Source organism: Electrona antarctica (assembly GCF_951216825.1).
Source record: "Electrona antarctica genome assembly, chromosome: 2".
Lineage (NCBI taxonomy): Eukaryota > Metazoa > Chordata > Actinopteri > Myctophiformes > Myctophidae > Electrona > Electrona antarctica.
In genome coordinates, this window is record NC_136807.1 from 43,832,832 (window position 1) to 43,853,068 (window position 20,237).

The 20,237-nt window shown below is 42.4% G+C and overlaps 1 protein-coding gene across 2 annotated transcripts in view; it reads right to left on the reverse strand.

Annotated features, from left to right (window-relative positions):
• pex14 (peroxisomal biogenesis factor 14) overlaps nt 1-20,237 on the reverse strand; it is a 74,727-nt gene that overhangs the window by 17,197 nt on the left and 37,293 nt on the right. For both annotated transcript variants that reach the window (XR_013788643.1, XM_079490996.1), the window contains exons 4-6: nt 14,921-15,040; nt 6,263-6,348; nt 2,261-2,363 (exon numbers count right to left, since the gene is read on the reverse strand). Coding sequence is in view for 1 of the 2 variants with exons in the window: in XM_079490996.1 (XP_079347122.1) it covers nt 2,261-2,363; nt 6,263-6,348; nt 14,921-15,040 (309 nt within the window). In the remaining variant the exon portion in view is untranslated. The remainder of the gene's footprint in view (nt 1-2,260; nt 2,364-6,262; nt 6,349-14,920; nt 15,041-20,237) is intronic.

Here is a 20,237-nt window from a genome sequence, read left to right on the forward strand (position 1 = left end):
TGTAGATCGGCTATTTTGAAATGGCCGAAATGAAGTGGTTAATGTATGTTGCATCTGCAAAGTAACTAGTAACTAAAGTTTTCAAATAATTGTAATGTTATAAAAGTAGTAAAGTACAATATTTTGATCTGAGATGTGGAGTAGTAAGAAGTAAAAGCATTAGAAGTTGTACTCAAGTAAAGTACAAATACACTCAAAATTGTAATTAAGTACAGTAATTAAGTAAATATACTAAGTTACTGGGAATTTCTACCTTATTTTACTTGTATCCACACTGCCGAGGGGACTTTCACTTCCTGGCTGCAAAGTTTCTACCGGCTGCTGTACTGTATGTGACAATAAAACACCTTGAACCATGATGGTGATTTGCATGTGTAACGATGTGTCGAGCCTGGGATAACATGGGGAATAGCATGAGCATTTTCACTTTTAGCCGACGCTTTGATGGAAAACGACTTTCAACAAAAATGATAACAAAAAATAAGTTTGAATTTGCAGATCACCGACATCACAACGCCGTTGTGAGCTTGTAAATCAGCTATTTTCACAATTGTTGCCTCTTTCTTATAGTATTTGACCAATGTTTGACCAGTTTTTATAGCATAGTTTGTTGATTACTTCTGATGCAGTATGGTCTTCTTCTTTTTGAGCCTTTGATGTATTATACAATACAATTTATTATACATAAATTATCACTTAACTATCATCTGGGACCCCCCCCCAAATCATGTGGGGACCCCTCTGGAGGTCCCGACCAACAGGTTGAGAACCACTGATCTCACCACTGATATCCCTCCCTGCCCAGGCAGGCTTTCCATCTTAGCGGTAAATGGTGCATTTTAACACATTGAGAGCCCACGCAATACTGCCCAAAATCACTTTCACCTAGAAAATCCATTCACATTTTTTATAATTCAGCTGACTGTGGAGACACATGCTGGAACTTTTTACTTTGAAATGTTAATGTAGTTTCTGAGTTATTTAATTTAAACGACAAATGCATTCTCAATGGCGAAAACACAAACTTTGGCAGTGTTTCGATTTTTCTGATTTTTTTTTTGGAAGACGTCCACAGACGTCTTGGGCTATGCACGTGCGGTAATACCCAGGACGTCCACAGACGTTTTGGGCACAAAATGTGTTAAATAGCGCCTTTATTCAAAGCGCTTTACATAGATTGTGCATTACATTACATTCAGCCATTCACACACACATTCATACACCGACGCGACAGTGGAGGAAACCATGCAAGGCACCAACCTGCTCATCAGGAGCAATTATGGGGTTCAGCATCTTGCTCAGGGACACTTCGACATTGACTCGGGGGGAGGCTGGGATCGAGCTGGGAACCTCAGGCTCACGGTTCCCATCGGGCTGCTCTAGCGGCCACTCTACCCCTGAGCCACTGCCGCCCCACCGTATATGTATGTGTAGTACAGTATGTATGTTCATGTTCTTTTTTTGCCCTATTTCAGTGTCTCTTATGGGAGGGCCTTTCTACAACATGAGGCATTTTAAAACACGGTGCCTCGTGTCTCTTCGGGTGAAAGCAGACACAAGCTGAACGCCATCACTAATGAGACCAAACTTTCTCCATCTCTCTCTCCTCTCTCTCATTTACGCCTCCCCTCCCAGGATGTTTAATTACATTGACGAAGAGCTAGGAATGCATCTCCCTCTCTCCCTCCCGCCATCCCTCGCCCGCCGTCTGACAGCCAGGTTGAGAATCCTCACCTGTCCGACATGGGAGCCGCACCTGTCACTGCGCACTTAATCACACTGGGCCTAGCACTGAGCTCAGACACCACGCAGCACACACACACATGCACACACACACACACACATGCACACACACACACACACACACACACACATGCACACACACACACACACAACAAAATTAAAATGAACTTTCTCGCCACCAAGGGGAAGGAGGGTGGATGCTGATGGCGGAGGGGTTGGTGCGGGAAGAGAGGGATGGATGGGGGGGAGGGAGAGAGGACAGAGGGGTGGGGGGAGGGTGCGGGGGAGAGAAAAGTTGTCATTTCCCAACCCCTCATTAATATTCCGAGGTTAAGAGCTTTTCAGCGAAACGTAATTAATTGAGCCCGAGCCTGACAGTAAACAAGCAATTTCAAATTAAAGCGAAATGACAGCGGCGTCATTTGTTAAAAAACGCGCAGGGCCCCCCGATTTTGGCGACAGATAAATGAAGGAAAATGTTAAGGAGGGAGAAAGTGATGAAGATATTAATCTTCACCTGTCTGTGTCAGTGTGCCACTCATCGCCGCAATGTTGCTCTCCATCCTCTGCAGATGCTTCTTGTCTTCTCTGCTGCTCATAATGAGGGGAAGGATGTATTTCTGCAATTAAAAACATGACACGCCATTACACTTCTCTCCACTGGGAAGGGACAGACAGAGGAGGAGAACAGAGGCAGGGCACCTGGCTTTGACAGTGCAGGGTCAGGGACATTGTTTTTATTGGACTGGGGGCCGCCTCGATCACCAAAATGATAATGCGCCTGCATTGTTAGTTAGTGCTTTTATAGCAGCTGGACGTGTATGAATGACAGAACAGAGAAAGACAAACAAAAGTCCGGGCTGGGACAGTGAAGGACAAATACATACAGTAGTAGGGCTACACTCAGCAGAATAACCAAATGTGATCATTAACATTGAAAATGGTCCCCCTGAATTGCGAGACGGTGTCAGCGCGTTTGTCAGCACTCTGCATCCGAGTAAACAGGAGTGATGCGTGTACCTCACAGCCAAATGAGGATCTTTGTGGTCCAGGGTGACTGTTATCCAGATGACAAGCCTGCGAATGAATGCACGGCGGAATCGTGTTCATGTGTGTGCATGATGGAGCTGAGCTCAGCAAATAAAACCACGCCTGACGTGGTCCTGAAGGACCTCTGTGGAGGCTCCGTTTCAAAACCTTAAGACTTTGTGGTTTGTGCACTTTTGCTAAAATTAAAAAACAATTACTACTAATAAAATACGTTCATTTCAGTCCCTCACAACACATGTTACAGTTCTGAAGCTCTCTGCTGTCGCTGCCGCTGACCCCAGCCGGGTTTTCTCTCCAACTCAAGGTGGCGGCTGGCAACACCGTGTGTGAGTAATAAACACTTTTTAGAGGAAAAAAGATTAAACGAGTGTCAACACATAGTAATTAACCCATTTTGGGCGGGAACCCCTGTTGGTGTTTTAACTAAGCATTATGTTATACTTTAGCTATTGAAAAATAGCAGATCTACAAGCTCATAGCGCGCCACCGAGTGGCGCGCTATGAACTTGTAGGTCTGCTATTTTTGAAAAATCGTAAAAATGCGGCACAAATCTTTGAATATATATTCTTTCAGAGCGAACGTTTTTTTTTATTTCGTCGTCAGGCCTAAATGGATTAATAAGTGGGCTGCTGGGAGTGTGGTGTTTACAAGGCGCTCCATAGCATAAATAAAGTATGGGCAGAAGCCGGGGCATATGGTGCGACTGGCGCCGCACTCCGGTGACATGACAGCAGCCGGTGCTCTGCTGTGCCCGCCAGGGAATACCACCTCCCAGGTTACCAGCGGCTGGCTGGCCCATGCTGCAAACAGGGACCAGCGGACAGCAAGTGTGTGTGTGTGTGTGTGTGTGTGTGTGTGTGTGTGTGTGTGTGTGTGTGTGTGAGAGAGAGCATGTTGGACAGTGAGAGAGACAAAAGAGGGAGGGAGAAGAAGGAGAGAAAGGTGGTGGAAGAAAAGTGGACAACGGGGAGTATGATGGAGAGATAGACATAAATTGGTTAGTGATAGACATACTGTACACCACAATATTGACCATAATTACACAGCAGCTATTTTGGCCTTACTTTATACTTTTCATACCCAAGCAGGGCCGGAAATTGACATTTTTTTGTATTTGTTTTATATGTCAAAAACTGGAAAATGAAATGTGCTCCAGACATTTAGACTGGTAAAAAACACACAAGATAATTATGTCCAGACAGAGCGATGCTGGCCTGTCATTCATGTGTCAAGTGTGCCAGGCCAGCTACGCTCATTATTCTGTAGAAAATGTTCCAATATCAAAAATCAAAACAGCTTATTTTGTTGAGAAAACATTGCACAGCTTCACGCAAACCAAATGCACAATTTCTTTTTTAATGTTTTTTTTTGTGGCTTTCGCCTTTATTTTGTATATTTTATGGAGGGACAGACAGTAGGCTGACAGGAAATGGGGAGAGAGATGGGGGGGAAGACATGCAGTAAAGGCCGTCAGGATCGGGAGTCGAACCCACGGCACACTGCCAGACTGGATTACCAGCCAAGGTGCCTGGACCACTGAGCCATGGCCCAGGCCAAATGCACAATTTCAATGTAATTCTTGTGCACGGTGAAGCTATTCATTAAATTATTAAACTACAGTAGTATTCCTATTATACAGTTTTACAGATTATAATACTATGCTGTGAACTACTGTATATAGTTAGACTGCATCATTAAATGCACCTGCCTGTCATTCATGCTTTGAAAATAGGTATGGCCATTTCCTTTACAGTATTATGTCTTCAAACTGTAATCATTCTGGACATTATAGCTGGCAGTTTTCTGTACCCAAGCATGACGTACTGTAAGACCAAAATGGCCACCATGTGGTTATGGTCAATATGGTGCTGTTTTCCACCCTATAAGTATGGCCAAAACGTGATGAATATGGTCAAAAGAGAAGTGGAAAGAGACATAAAGAGAGATTGAAGGGAATGGTGGCATGAGGGAGAGGAATGTAAGAGACCTAAATGTGTCAGGTACGGTCCAGTGGCAGACGTACAGTAGGAATAATGGGACATCTTAGGAGAAGGCAAAACATCTCATGGGGTCATATAGTACAAATATATACTTTATGCATACACGATATGCATATGCAACATCGAGGTACACACAGAGACATGCACACGCCTGCGTGCACACAAACACACGGTGTACTATAAAAGGTCTGCTGTCCACCCGGGGGAAGGAGCTACTGCAAAAAAGTGCCGTCCTCCTCGAAAATGAGAGTAATAGTTTCCACATGCCACTCAGAGGTCTGCTAACAGCCACTGAGGGATTAATGTCAGTGAGGGACAAGGGGCCTCCCGAGCTCATGTTCAAGGGCTGCTAAGCCTGATAAAAAAACCCCACTGTGATTATTTTTAGACAGCAGGATATCAGAAGAGGTTTGTGTGCTGCATTAGCAACTTTATTATAAATAATTTTTCCCCCTCCTAAGAAAAAAATTATATATACATCAAGAAGGGGGGTGTGGGGGGGGGGGAATAAATAACAGGGGGTCCAAATGAGATCATGCTCTGATGTAAACCAGAGCAATTTTTTAACAGCGAGCCCGGAGTGACGTTGTATAAAGGTGCTATAACTCATGATCGAGTGATGTAGCCACAAAGCCCACCAATATAAAAGTAATATCAGGGACAGACGGTGCCGACAGTTCTAAATGTACAACGGATGAGGAATATCAATAGTTAGAGAGAGCACTCCTCAGTAGACTACAGTCTTGTACAGTTTTCATTATACTCTGAGGGCCAGCAGAAGCGTTAGTGTGCAACCCAGAGCCGTTGAAAGAGAGAATTACGACACCCTTTGTTCTCACCACAAAGCGTTCATGTGGTTTCACGTATCGTGTGTGCTTCATCAACACCCATTATGGGGACTAAATATTTGGACCTATACGGTCGTGTTTGGAACTACTGGTCGCCCCAATGGCACGTACTGTATGACTTCCGCGTTCTTCTCCGTTACAAATCAAACTGTATCAAAATGATTGAAGACTGAATATTAAATGAATATTCTCCGTTTACATCGGAAGTCTGTGTCGTAACTCTCTCTCCCAATAGCTCTGGTGTAACGCAGTGGAGTCATATTTAGTCGGTACTCTCCGAGGTCCAACGGAAGCATGGTGAAACATAGCGTTTCTCAACATTCATTTACAAAAGTGGCTTGCGGTCATGTTGCCACATTACATTACAGGCGATTCTATAAGCTCACACACCGTGTCGACGCACGGTGAGTGAGCTTGTAGATTGGTAGTTTCTGTGCAAAACCATCACAGATTAACTATACAATGAGGCTTTATTAAAGAACAACACTGCATTCTTTCATCTCGCAATATTCTGAATGGAGTCAGAATTTTACATTTTGCCAGTATATTATTATTGCTCGGTGCCTATTTAATTCTAGAACCCAGTGCAGAATGAGTGGAGAACAGGTTATGTAACCTACCCTGTATAGATGATGCAGGCCAAAGGCCATGCCCACCATGATGACGGTGAGGGCCCCATAGTCTCTGTATCTGTAGCCTGTGGGACCTGGACAGTAGACAGAGAGAATCAATGTGATGTCCAACAATTTACAATTTAGGCATTTAGCAGACGCTCTTAATCCAGAGCGACTTACATTAAGCAATAACAAAAGCATGGCATACATCACATATATAAAAAGTAGTTATCATGAATCATGCGTAAACTAAGAACGTAACATGCTATTGTTCCATGCTATTGTTCCGTTCAGTGTGAGAGGACCCCAGTGGAAATAAGTCTTTGGACTTTTCTGTGTAATCCTTGAATCGCTGATTATAATGTTGTATTATGATTGCTTTTCTAAATAAATCAAATCAAATAAAAAAAAACAGTGGAGTATCTATGTAAACTATACATACTATACTATATAATATATTATACATGTGTACTATAAAGTGCTATGACTACATAAAATGCAATTCTAGAGCTGTCTACGTAACAAGCTATAAGTCTGTTTAAAATACTATCTAAGTCTACATAATGTGCTATCTAAGGGGCTAGGCTAGGGCAAGTGCTACGGGCCATGGTGGAGTCTGAAGAGGTGGGTTTTCAGACTACGGCGGAAGATTGGGAGTGAGGCTGCAGTTCTGACTGTGATGGGAAGTGCATTCCATAGTTTTGGAGCCAGAAGGGAGAAGAGTTTGGGACGTGTGGAGCGTTGTCCCGGCGTTTTTAGTGAAGGTACCTCCAGCTTCCCTGCGTTGGCTGATCTGAGTGCGCGGGAGGGTTTGTAGGGTACGATCATACTTGTGAGATATGGGGGGGAGCCATGGACACATGTCCAATGTGTGCTGCTCGTACACCAGTGGTTCCCAAACCTTTTCATGTCAAGGGACCCTAACAGGTCCATTTGGTTCCATTTGTAAACTCACAGAGTTACAGACCCATAAGGGTCGATTTAGTTTCCAAACTATCATTTAGCTGGGGACCCCCTTGAACTCCCTCAAGGACCCCTGGGGGTCCCTGGACCCCACTTTGGGAACCACTGTCATACACTACTAAACATTATAATTCCGAACTTTGAATACGTTTTATCTGCATCTATGTTTCATTATTACACAATTTATTAGGCAGATTTTGCTTTATTATTTAGATAAGATTGGTTGTAGAGAGACAGGAAATACATCGTAAATTATTTAAATGTGTATATATTTTTGTGTCTGATTGTTCAGAATCGATAATGGTGGACCAAGTACTCAACACCAGTAGTACAGTCACTGGAAGGGGGTATCATGCACCCCCCGGAATTATACTTCTAATCAGTGTTTTCTTATTGGAAAAAATGTGCTGAAAATGATGAGCTATGATAAAAAGTTGTCAAAATGTCCCACCTACCTCAAAACCCCCTTTTTGGTATATGGCTCTGGCGAAATTGTGTAAAGGCAAATATTAATTCACTAAAATTACATAAATAGACATGGTGGTCTGAAATTGGTCATGGAGTATCTTGACACACAGGGGTAAGTAGCAGAACAGGATTTGGTTGGTTGCTACCATTATATTCTTAAATATGACCCACATCATCCTCAGAAACACCAAAAAATATGGTGTCCGCTTGACTAATAACAACAAAGATGGTTATTTTCCAACACATTATGGTGAGTATCACTGCCTCACTTGTATATAGAAAACTTCTCATATCCCTAAGCTTCAATTTGAGCCCAAGATAACCTTTCTATCTTGTAAATTACTCTTTCTGTAGCCAAAATTCTGAACTATACCTCAAATCGGTGAAAATTGTATATTCAGTCAGTATCAGCTATACATTTGGAATAAATGAATGAATGACTGAGTTTGAACTCACTCCACATCATGGAATATTTCTTACTTGAATAAGCTATGTTAAAAAGTGTCCCATCTACCATTTTTATGCAAATGAGTGCCTCCATTATCAAAATAATCGATTTTCACTATATCTCAGCCAATATTGCACTTAAATGAACAAATAAGGTGTCTAGACCTATGTTTTGAGGGTCAAGGATCTCAGTGAAACTATTCCTAAAGTGACCACATGTGCCCGTGGCATGCTGGTGTACAAATCAGTGCCGATTAAATCAATTCCTCTATCTCGTCGGCTTCTTGTCCATGCTCTCCAGACAGTGTCAAGGAGATCAACCAGTGAGGTTGGTAGGACTGCACTGCAGGACACACTGGATTAAAAAACTCTTTAGTTTCAACCCGCCCTGCCCTTCATCATAGGGTTTTGTTTTTTCCAAAAAAGCTTCATCAGCTCGCTTGTATAAGACACGATGGTTCTCTTCAGAGCAGAGTAGCATGGAGGAAGACGAGCCAGGTCAACTTTAGATTTAGAAATGAGTTTGTCATCTGCCCCCACCACTATTTCACTGAAGACTCACAATTCAAATAGCTCTATAGCTCAAGCCAAGCCATGTGGCCCATAGGGCAGGAGCCTAACAAGTACATTCCCTGGCATGACTAGTATGTCGCAGGGACTTACACCAATCCAACCCTTTGGTATTACCCAGCTGGGGATCGAACCCCTGACCATCCAGTCTCAGGGCGGACGCTCCAACTACAAGGCCACTGAGCTGTTGATGATATCCAGGGCCTCTTACGGGTGTGTAACTTTACAGTGTGTACAGAATGGAACCAAATGGACCTGTAAGCCTTGCAGAGCCATGAGGCCCATAGGGCAGGAGCCTATCTCCTGTTTCTGTAGTAGGAGGCAGCTTGATGTACAAGTACACCCCCTGGACATGACGCTAGTATGTAGCAGGGACTTACCCCAATCCAACCCTTGATGCTGAGTGCCAAGCAGGGACAAGCAGGGATGTACTGGGTTCCATTTTTCTGAGTCTTTGGTATGACCCGGCCGGGGATCGAACCCCGACCTCCCAGTCTCAAGGCAAACGCTCTGACCACAAGGCCACTGAGCTGTTGATATGCAGGGCCCCTTACGGGTGTGCAACTCTGAATGTACAAATGGAACCAAATGGACCTGTAAGGGTTATGGGGGTCATTCAAATGTGCCTTGTGCTACACTATATGGAACAGATCCTTAATTAGTATAGTTGGAGCAATTAATCTGTCTGCTGTATGGACAGAGTTGCGAGTCTTCAGGATGGTAAATGGTGCATTTATAAAGCGCCTTTATCCAAGGCGCTTTACATACATTTCATTCACCCATTCACACACACATTCATACACTGATGGCAGCGGAAACCATGCAAAGCACCAACCTGCACATTGGGAGCTGTTAGGGGTTCAGTGTCTTGCTCAAGGACACTTCGACACTAACTCTGGGGGAGCCCGGGTTTGAACTGGCAACCTTGCGGTTGCCATCCAGCCACTCTACCCCTGAGCCACCGCCACCCCAGTGGACGTCACCCGTGCCAAGTTGCTGCGGACAATGGTGGGGGCAAATGACAAACTCCTTAAATCTAAAGTTGACCTGGCTCGTCTTCCTCCATGCTACTCTGCTCTGAAGAGAACCATCGTGTTGCCTTATACAAGCGAGCTAATGAAGCTATTGTGGTAAAAACAAAACCATATGAAGGGCAGAGATGGATGAAAATCCTTGTCATTGGAGACCATGGACAAGAAGACAAAAAGACTGATGAGTTCTATGAACACGATGACTGATTAATGTGACATTTGTGCATTTTGTTCTTTATGGTGCAGGCTAGGGTGGTCACTGTTTGTACACTGTTTACATTTTTGCCTTTGAGTGTGTATAGGAATAGGATGGAATACTGTTACAGGATTGTGTGACTGTTTGAATTTTGTACTGCATATTGCAGGCCATTCTATAGCGTGTATACTGCCGTATACTATTGTTCATACTAAGGATGTTTTTAGTTTGTGATGTTATGCTACAGTATATTCTAAATTATAAAGCTTGCTTAAAAGCACAGCACCTGTCTAGATACCTTATTTGTAAAGTTATATGCAATATTGGTATCTCTTACTTGGTATAAATGTGACTTTATTGTAATGGCAGCACTGATTTATACACCAGCATGCCACGGGCACATGTGGTCACTTTAAAAATAGTTTCACTGAGATCCTTGACCCTCAAAACATAGGTCTAGACACCTTATTTGTTCATTTAAGTGCAATATTGGCTGAGATATAGTGAAAATCGATTGTTTTGATAATGGTGACACTCATTTGCATAAAAATGGTAGATTGGACCCTTTGCCAACTTTTTAACATGGCTTATTCAAGAAATATTCCATAATGTGGAGTCAGTTCAAACTCAGTTATTCAATCATTCATTCCAAATGTATAGCTGATACTGACTGAATATACAATTTTCACCGATTTGAGGTATAGTTCAGAATTTTGGCGACAGAAAGAGTAATTTACAAGATAGAAAGGTTATCTTGGGCTCAAATTGAAGCTTAGGGATATGGGAAGTTTTCTATATACAAGTGAGGCAGTGATACTCACCATAATGTGTTGGAAAATAACCATCTTTGTTGTTATTAGTCAAGCGGACACCATATTTCTTTGTGTTTCTGAGGATGATGTGGGTCATATTTAAGAATATAATGGTAGCAACCCCCCAAATCCTGTTCTGCTACTTACCCCTATGTGTCAAGATACTCCATGACCAATTTCAGACCACCATGTCTATTTATGTAATTTTAGTGAATTAATATTTGCCTTTACACAATTTCGCCAGAGCCATATACCAAAAAGGGGGTTTTGAGGTAGGTGGGACATTTTGACAACTTTTTATCATAGCTCATCATTTTCAGCACATTTTTTCCAATAAGAAAACACTGATTAGAAGTATAATTCCGGGGGGTGCATGATACCCCCTTCCAGTGACTAGACTACAGTATTTGGATCAAATATAGACACTCCTGGTCAAATATTACTCAAAGCACAAAAAAAGTACAGTACTGTCCAGTGTCCACCTCTGGGAATCAAACTGTGACACAACCATGGTAACAAGTTCCCAGGACTTTATTGTGTTATCCTTTTAGCCTATACATGTCTGACTGTACCTCGTGTGGTTTACATTTCTGACGAAATAAAGTATTCAATCAAGCAATCAATCGACACACCATGCAGTCATCCACCAGCCTCCCCACTACTACAGAATCTGTTGAGTTTGAATTGACTTTTTTGAATGTTTCAATGCCAAGAACGAGTAGGTAAGCAGGCAAACAAAAAGTGGAACTTCTAAAAAAAGAAAACTGCAGCCGTAATCCAGAATGGTGACAAAACCACCGTCAAATAATATTTGACAATATTTGTCACCATTCTGGATTACGGTCATTTGTACGGTCAACACCAGTGACGTTATCCGACAGATAAATATCAGAAAATGTACATTGTTTAAAGAACTAACTGTCACACTCCATAGAGAGATTAGAGACAAGGCACTTCTTTGTGTTTTTGCGATACTGAACTTTAGAAAATCTACACATTAAAATGTATTTGCAGAGAATAAGCAAACAAGCGCTGAAAATCCTGTTCTTACAGAACATATGCCTTTGTCCTGTGCTTATTTTGGAGTGGGAACAGGCAGAATGTATGTATTCCATAAATCCTCGAGAACCAGATTGGGCGGAAAGGTGAGTGAGTGCATGTTTATAAGTGGATTGTGTCGCTGAGTGACAGACAGTGTGCTAAATGTGTCATTGTGTGAGCTGTCTTCTGGGTGGACCAACTGTCAGTCACGGTGGATTTCTCACCACACATAAGAAGAGACGCATTCAACTGAAAATGTCACTAAATAGCAAACCGTTCAGTGTAGAGGAAAATGTAAGAGTTTCTCTCATGTTGACTCCAGTAGGGCCTCAAAAAATGAATGGGAAATTATTAGATTTAAAGGAGAATTCCATACTAGAAGGCTTTCTTAGCTTTATTTGTAGTTGTTACATCCCCACCAAAGAGGTCCAGGTGTTATTTTGTGCAAAAGCGCATTATTGGATATTTCCCCTACCATAAGCCCTGAATGGGGCTATGGGGTGTTATGCTAATTCGCTTATTTCCATCGCTCAAAAATCTATATTTTTTGTATATATATCCTCTCTTCATAATGTAAATAGTATCCCGAGCGGCACACTTTACTACTTATTTCGATGGAAATAAGTGAATTAGCACAAAAACCCAACCCCCATTGAGGGCTTATGGTAGGGGAAATAGCCAATAATGCACTTTTGCACAAAATAACACCTGGACCTCTTTGGTGGTGACGTAACAAATACAAATAAAAGGTAAGAAAGCCTTCTAGCATGGAATTCTCCTTTAACTACTTAAACCCTAACTGTATACTTACATCAAATAGTGTAAAATGCAAATATGTGCCACAATGTGTCACATTATGAGCTTGTAGATCTGCTATTTTTTGAGGGGCTAGCCTCCTATGCCCACCTTTGTGTGTCTGTGTGTACCACGACAAGATTTGATTGGCTGAGCAGTGGAATATGATGTATGATGATAAGAGCGCCCCTCACTTCACAGGAGTGATATTTTCCCCCTATTATGACATTCCCAGAATAAATGAATGGCTAAAAGGTTAAAGTTCACCATTTCGTAATTCATAATAGGATTCCGTTTTCCTACAGAGGTATGCATTACAATTACAAGCCTGATTTATACTTCGTGGAACGACGGCGTCACACACGGAAAGGAGCCGATCTACAAGCTCACAGCGGCGCGCAACACTGCTGTATGATGATGGGAGTATAAATTAATCCATTTTGGCCTGAACTCGAAATTTAAAAAAAAATCGTCTAAATCCTCCAGTTTTCTGAAATAAATATTTTCACGACTTTTCAAAAATAGCAGACCTACAAGCTCGTAGCGCGCCACTCGGTGGCGCGCTACGAGCTTGTAGATCTGCTATTTTTCAATAGCTAAACTATAACGTAATGCTTAAAACACCAAAAAGGGGTTCGCGCCCAGAATGCGTTAAGCATTACTGTAAAATCCCAAGGTGCAGAGCAATATGACTCTCCTCGCTCAAGGGCAGATAACAACCCCCCAGCCAATGCACTTGGGTACGAACCCACAACCTTCCCCAATGAAAATCCTAAATCATCCTGCATTGTCCACATAAATTTGGGCCTTCATCAACATCACGGCCACGATAGATCGTCACCTATCCCCGGAATGCGGCGCTCCTGCGAGCCCGGCCGGGAGTCCTTGGGGTAGGTGCTTGACCCTGAGCGAGCCTCGCCTGCATCACCGGGGGTCTTTTGCTTGCTCTCCCCCTTGCAGGACCTTCCATTCTTCCCTCTATCTTTCCCTCTTCCACTTCTTCCCGTTTTATTTTTTTTATTTGGTCACTTAAGCCACGGAGCTGTGGTCTCCATCCCCCGTTTTTCCAATCTCCTCTCAAATTTATTGGGTTCAGTGGAGGCCTTCCTGTCCTTCCGCTGCGTGGAAATAGAGATCAGAGTATCCATTACTCCGACAGAGATGGATGCGGGTCCCCGTGCACTGTCCCCATAACAAGGACATCAAAGGGAGGTAGCCCCCTCTTTTCGGCGTGACCCCCCGTACAAGACTCCCCGCTCTCACCTCATTATGCAGTTCCCTTATAGCCGTTTTGATATAAAACCCCCCACTATGGACAGAGAGGCACGAGTGTCTCTAACTACATGGCCATCCCATCAACATCACTTTCATTACAAAACATGAGATGCCGGGGGAGTCAAGGACAGTGTGGTAATAAATGAGGGTGGAATACATCTGGAATCATTGTCATACGGGTTAAGCATTATGCGGACTTCATTCTGCATTGGTAAATCAGTGGACAGCGCTTATAACCTATACTGAGGTAATAAAGATACAGGTTGCAGTGTGAGGTCTCGCCAGGGTGAAACCCCTTTTGAAACTGGACTGTGAGGGGTGATTTCACGAGATGGAGCCATGACAGTGCCATGTTCACTATATTTGAACAGGATGCTCACTAAACGATTCCCGATCTATAGGCAAATGCTGCCGGGATTATGTACGACTGTTACATTTGTAAAGGTTTAGCCATATGGAGAGCTGATGACAATTCTGTCGATTGTACTGTATTTAAAACATTTAGTGAGTAGTTAGTGAACAGTTAGTTTCAAAGTGTAGACATAATAAAGGTAGGTGAAAAAATAATACATTTGATGATAGTATGCATGAATGCGTTGGTCATGTACATCAGGGGTGCCCCAAAGGTAGCTCGCGATCTACTGTATCAGTAGATCACAAAGCGTGTGCAGGTAGACCACATGACACTAGAAATATATAATGTAAATAATTTTGGCATCTGCCACTTGAATTAAGGTGACTTGATTGATTGACATCAAAAAGGGCCTGTCAGCTCAAACCCTTCAAGATCATTTGTATATAAAATGAATCTACCAATTCCATTTTCCCCCTCTATTTCCCATTCCAAGTGCGTTTGTCTAATATGTCAACGACAGTGCCGCTATTCCAAAGACTCCTCCGGTAATTTTTTTAAACTATTTTCAGCAATGGGATACTGTAGTTTTTTGGGTGGGTAGATCTTGTTGAGCTGGTCATTTTGAAAGTAGCGCTCAAGTCAAAAAGCTGTGGGGGCACCCCTGATATTGTCACATCAAAGAGGAGACGGTTAGTGAATGTGTGGTCTCACTGTGTGCCAGTTGGTGGTGGGCGAGGTGTGGATGTGGGGGTCCCACAGGGCTAAGTGCAAGGATCTCCTCTGTGCTGCCGGAACGCTGGATGGCCAACTCGACTTCCTCATCGGTCAACCCTGAAAAAAGGAGACATACACCTTCAGTACCACTGGTCAGTGGTAGTAGACAACGACTGTCTGCTCACTCGTCTGATTGATTAACAGTTTTGGAGAACTACGGTACATTTCAAGCACAATTCAATACAAGACTGTTAACTGTGGACGACACCATAAAGCATTACACTTGTTTGACATTAAGGAAGTATTTACAGGTACATGGGTATCTTGGTGGTGTAACGAATCTTGTGGACCAGACCCATTGCAAGATGCTGAACTCTGTCGTCAACTGGAGAAAGTACTCAAAGGGTTTACTTACTGTAAGTAAAAGTATCAATGCTGCAATGTAGAAGTACCCCGTTACAAGTGAATGTCCGGAATTCAAAATGCACTTGAGTAAGTAGGTACAAAAGTATTGGCATCAAAATGTACCAAAAGTAAAAGTACTCATTATGTAGAATGTCTCATTTTAAATGTTCAAATGGATAAATGTAATGTTTTGAAAATAGCAGATCTACAAGGTTTTCAAATTGCCAAAATATATATGGGTGTTTAATGTATGTTTTGCAATAATATTCAAAGTAACTAAAGTTTTCAAATACGTGTAGTGTAGAGTAAAAGTACAATATTTGCCTCTGCAATGTAGTGGAGTAGAGTAAGTGAAAGTATAGAACAATTGACATATTCAAGTAAAGTAAAAGCACCTACAAATTGTTAACAGTACTTAAGTACTACCACTGAATGAAAGCAATGGCTCCGGGCCTGTCATAATATTTGTGCTATAACATTTCCCATGACCCCCATGACCCCCATGCACCACCTCCGCATCTTCAAAGTACAATTCCGGGGAAGCTGTGACCAAACATATCTTTGTTTCATTCATGTCACAGACTTCTTCTTCACAGAAATGTGTCGGTTCTTCAATTCTGTAGCGCAGTGGTTTTCAACCCTTACGTATATCATATCAAGGCCCATTATTTATTCTGCATTTGAGCCACGGAGCACCATTTGATGACATTTAGCCTCTCAGACCCAAAACTAAAGAATATTTTGTTGTCGTTGGATAAGATTTTGTCCACAATTCCATGCTGTATTAATGTTGGTACCATTAGGAGAGCAAACCATCAACATAATTCCTCTACATTCTCTAATTGTGCAAACTTCTTCTTCTGCAGATGTTTAACAATAATCTTGAGAGTGAAACCAAATAGACCCATAAGGGTCCATTTGGTTTCATTTTACACTCTCATGAGGAACCCCTTTTGGTGTTAGCATTATGTTATGCTTTCGCTATTTAAAAATAGCAGATCTACAAGCTCATAGCACGCCACCGAGTGGCGCGCTACGAGCTTGTAGGTCTGCTATTTTTGAAAAATCGAAGAACGACTGACATAGAAACATAGCTTTTTCAGAAAACTGTCATTTTCAAACAGACATTTTTAGAATCTGATCTCAGGTCAAAATGGGTTAAAGCCATATAAAAGGGTTAAATATCTAATAAGGGTCCATTTGGTTACCAACTTTCCATTTAGCTGGGGACCACCTGGAACCCCGTCAAGGACCACTGGTTGAAAACCACTGCTGTAGTAAACGTGGTAGTAAACGTAGTAAAAGTGGTGGAGATCCATCTAAGAATGATGAAGGAAAGCGAAGCGCGGTGCTGAGCCTATTAGCTGTCACCAAAGGCAACAGAAAATAAGACTGTCCACTTCTTCTTCAGATATATTTCCCAGGTGGAGATTTCATACACCCCAGACAGAGAAAATGCATTATTTTAATTTCTTCATTGTGATGTAAATGTATTACATAATTTTGCAAATGCCAATATAATTTAATCTTCGGATCTTTTTTAATGATTTTAGTGATGATTAAATTGCAAAGGGCTCCCTGATGGAGAATCAGAGGGGAGGAGTGAAAAAAAAAGATTTAATATGAACATCTCCTTTTGTGGGAAGATAGTATTTTATTTCAGGCACCATATGCAGACATTGCTACAGGTCTCGTCCTTTAATGAGGATCATAATCTAAACAAAAGAAGAATAATTACAATTACACCCTTATTTAATTTGAGGTATGAAAAAAATAAAAGAAGGAGCTGTCAAGAATTATTTAGTCACTGTACATGAATTCCTTTATAAATGCACTGGGGACGCTTCATTTGAAATCAACTGACTGCTGTCAAGGTCTCACTTATTGATAAGTACAGTATATATTATGATGAAACATCAGCCTGGGTCTATACTGTACTACAAGGCTATAAGGCCCTCTGCAGCTTAAGAGACTCTCTCATGACCATTTTAACATAATTTCCCGGCCCATTTCCTTGACAGTGTTTCCTGGGTTTCCCAGGGCTTCCTCCTGACAGAAAACACCCCTTTGCTGAGAGGCCCTTTTACTTGTTCTGCTCCCATGGGCTTGGGATAGAATCCTTTACATGCTCAATATACGCTGCCTACACCGCGAGGGAGAGCCGCTGGGAAGATTCTGTTAAAGAGATGTTTGTCACAGATGCCTGCCTGCCAGACAGTTAAGTTGTTCTTGGTTCTACGTGTCCCCATGCATACCCTGAGTGATCGTCAAATGCCCGTTTGGTGATCTTCACAACACCCATGTAGAGCCTAACACTCACGTTGATTGATAAATAACATTAATTATTGAAACCTGCAGCTGCAGGATCAAATCCCATCCCATCCCAGGCGGTGGCGTAACCGTCTGGGCACCCGACTGGTAATCCAGTCGCAGTGTGCCGCGGGTTCGACTCCCGAGCACGACACGGCCTTTACTGCATGTCTTCCCCCATCTCTCTCCCGTTTCCTGTCAGCCTACTGTCTGTCCCTTCAAAAACCAATAAAAGGCGTAAGCCGCAAAAAAAAAATCTTAAAAAAAAAAAAAAATCCCATCCCATCCCAAGTTGAATGAGATTTAAGAAAATGTACACAAATGATTCATATTATTTGAGAGTGCGGGGTTAATATAGGAAAAGAGTAGAGAAATAAGAGTCAAGCTTAAACAGTTCACAGTTCCTAACCTTCATTCAAATCCACTCTAGCCAATGAGGTCCGAAAGCATGCAGAAATCTGTGGACAATCTCCCACTACTAAGGGCTTGATGCCAGAGAGGGGAGGTCCGGCTCGTCACCTATTTAAATGCTTCAAGGACTCCAAATGGCCATGAAAATTGTTGAATAATTGAAGGCAAATATTGGCCAGCGCCTGTCGTCTACGGCAGGTCCTGAGTGCCAGGAAGTGGCTAGCGCCATGTGCTGAGCTCGTGCAGTCGGGCTGCACTGTTCAATAAGCAATAATGTGTCCCCGGACGGACTCCCGATTCATCTGACCACAGCAGACTACACGGTGGCAGACTATTGAGTGAGAGACATGCAAGATCTCTATTCCACAAAATGTCAAATAAATAAATAACTAAATAAAGTAAAGCCCCCCCCCCCCCCCCCCCCTTACTTCCCTTTTCACCTTGAAATGTTTTAATGGAAACAACTTCTAGGGCTAGCGTTAAGATTAATGTATGTACATGATAATGGCTATTCATTTCTTTAATGCTGCTGTTTGCATAGGAGAATAAAAGAAGCTAGCGTGCCCCTCCCCCACGCGCCCGCCCGCCCGCCCCGGCATCAAAATAAAATGCATGGAAATTCATAAACCTGTTTTCTTGTCGAATTACAGCTCACTTGACTGGGTTGCGGGGCTCTGATCTGTTTATTGTCGAGGGGAAAGACAACAACAAATGAAAGCCCTCTCAGATCCATTTATAAAGGAAACAGAGAACAAGGTGAAACTCGGGTTTTACATATAAAAGGCAAAGAACACAACAAGGAATCGTCAAATTTATTACGGGTTCCTGCAGAATTACCTGTGGAATGACCCCCCGGACCCCTATTTCGGATCGACCTGCAGGGAGATGATTTTTCTTAACCCATTCAGGCCCGACGTCAAAATTTAAAAGAAAGGGTTTTCTAAATCATGACAATTTTCTGAAAGATTTGAGGCACATTTTAACGATTTTTCAAAAATAGCAGACCTACAAGTTCATAGCGCGCCACTCGGTGGCGCGCTATGAGCTTGTAGATCTGCTATTTTTCAATAGCTAAATTATAACATAATGTTTAAAATACCAAAAGGGGTTCCCGCCCAAAATGGGTTAAGACATAAATTACATCTAATGATGACACCGTAAAAAAGAACAATAATGGAAAGCTATTCTGTATTTCATTATACTGTATTATTTGGTGCACCTGATACACGCGGCGCCTGTTTATGAGTCACCGTATTAGCAGATGCTCAGCAAAAGCATTTGCTTTGACCTTGCCATTCTCATTGGGGCATGAAATTACGGTGCTGGCACCTCGATATTACAGCTATAAATACTGTAAACTGCATATCTGGGCTACGTTTTCTATTGTCTTTCAACATAAACCTGATCGGTATTTATTTAAAGGAAAACCCATTGCTCGTCACGTTATTTACGGCTCTATTTCCAGAGCACCTTATTCTCTGGGCACTTTTTAAGGGCAAAGAGGCGGCCGAGGCCCCTACAGAAAATCCATTTCTCCAATTCTGGCACTTCTGAACTTTATGGGTCAAGACCCAGGCCGCAGAGCCAATTATAAAAATTGCTTACTAAAATATTTTGGGGTGGTAAAAGGTGAATGCCTTTTTCACTGTCCTCCAAGGCCTGAATTATGAAGTTGCCCTTGAGTGGGAATTACTTACATTTTGAATATCACATTTAGAAAAAGAAAAAAGAAAAATACATGTCATGGGGTCATAAATAGATGGAGGTCAGTGGGTTATTGAGAGCCCCGGAAAGCAACTTCAAACCATCTTCTCACGCCGTGCACTGGCAAACGAGATTCTACATGTCATTTGGTTGTAGTACTACAGCTGCTCGAGAATGGCATGCCCTAAATAATGACCACTCTCATAGCGTATTCATTTATGTATTAAAAAAGGCGACTCTGCTCTCATTTCCCTGCTTTATCACCTTGTACTGATGACAAAGTAGGCAAGGCCCGGGCTAGGTGGCGCCGTAGAGTAATTTATAACCACATCAATCCCTTTACCTTCCACGCAGGCCTTGGTCATTGTCATTTTTGTCCGAGAGGTGAGTCACATAACCCCACTTGCAAACAACATCCCATTAATATTGGGGATGATGAACCTTATCCTTCCCCTTACCTTCATACCTAGGTATGGTAATATAG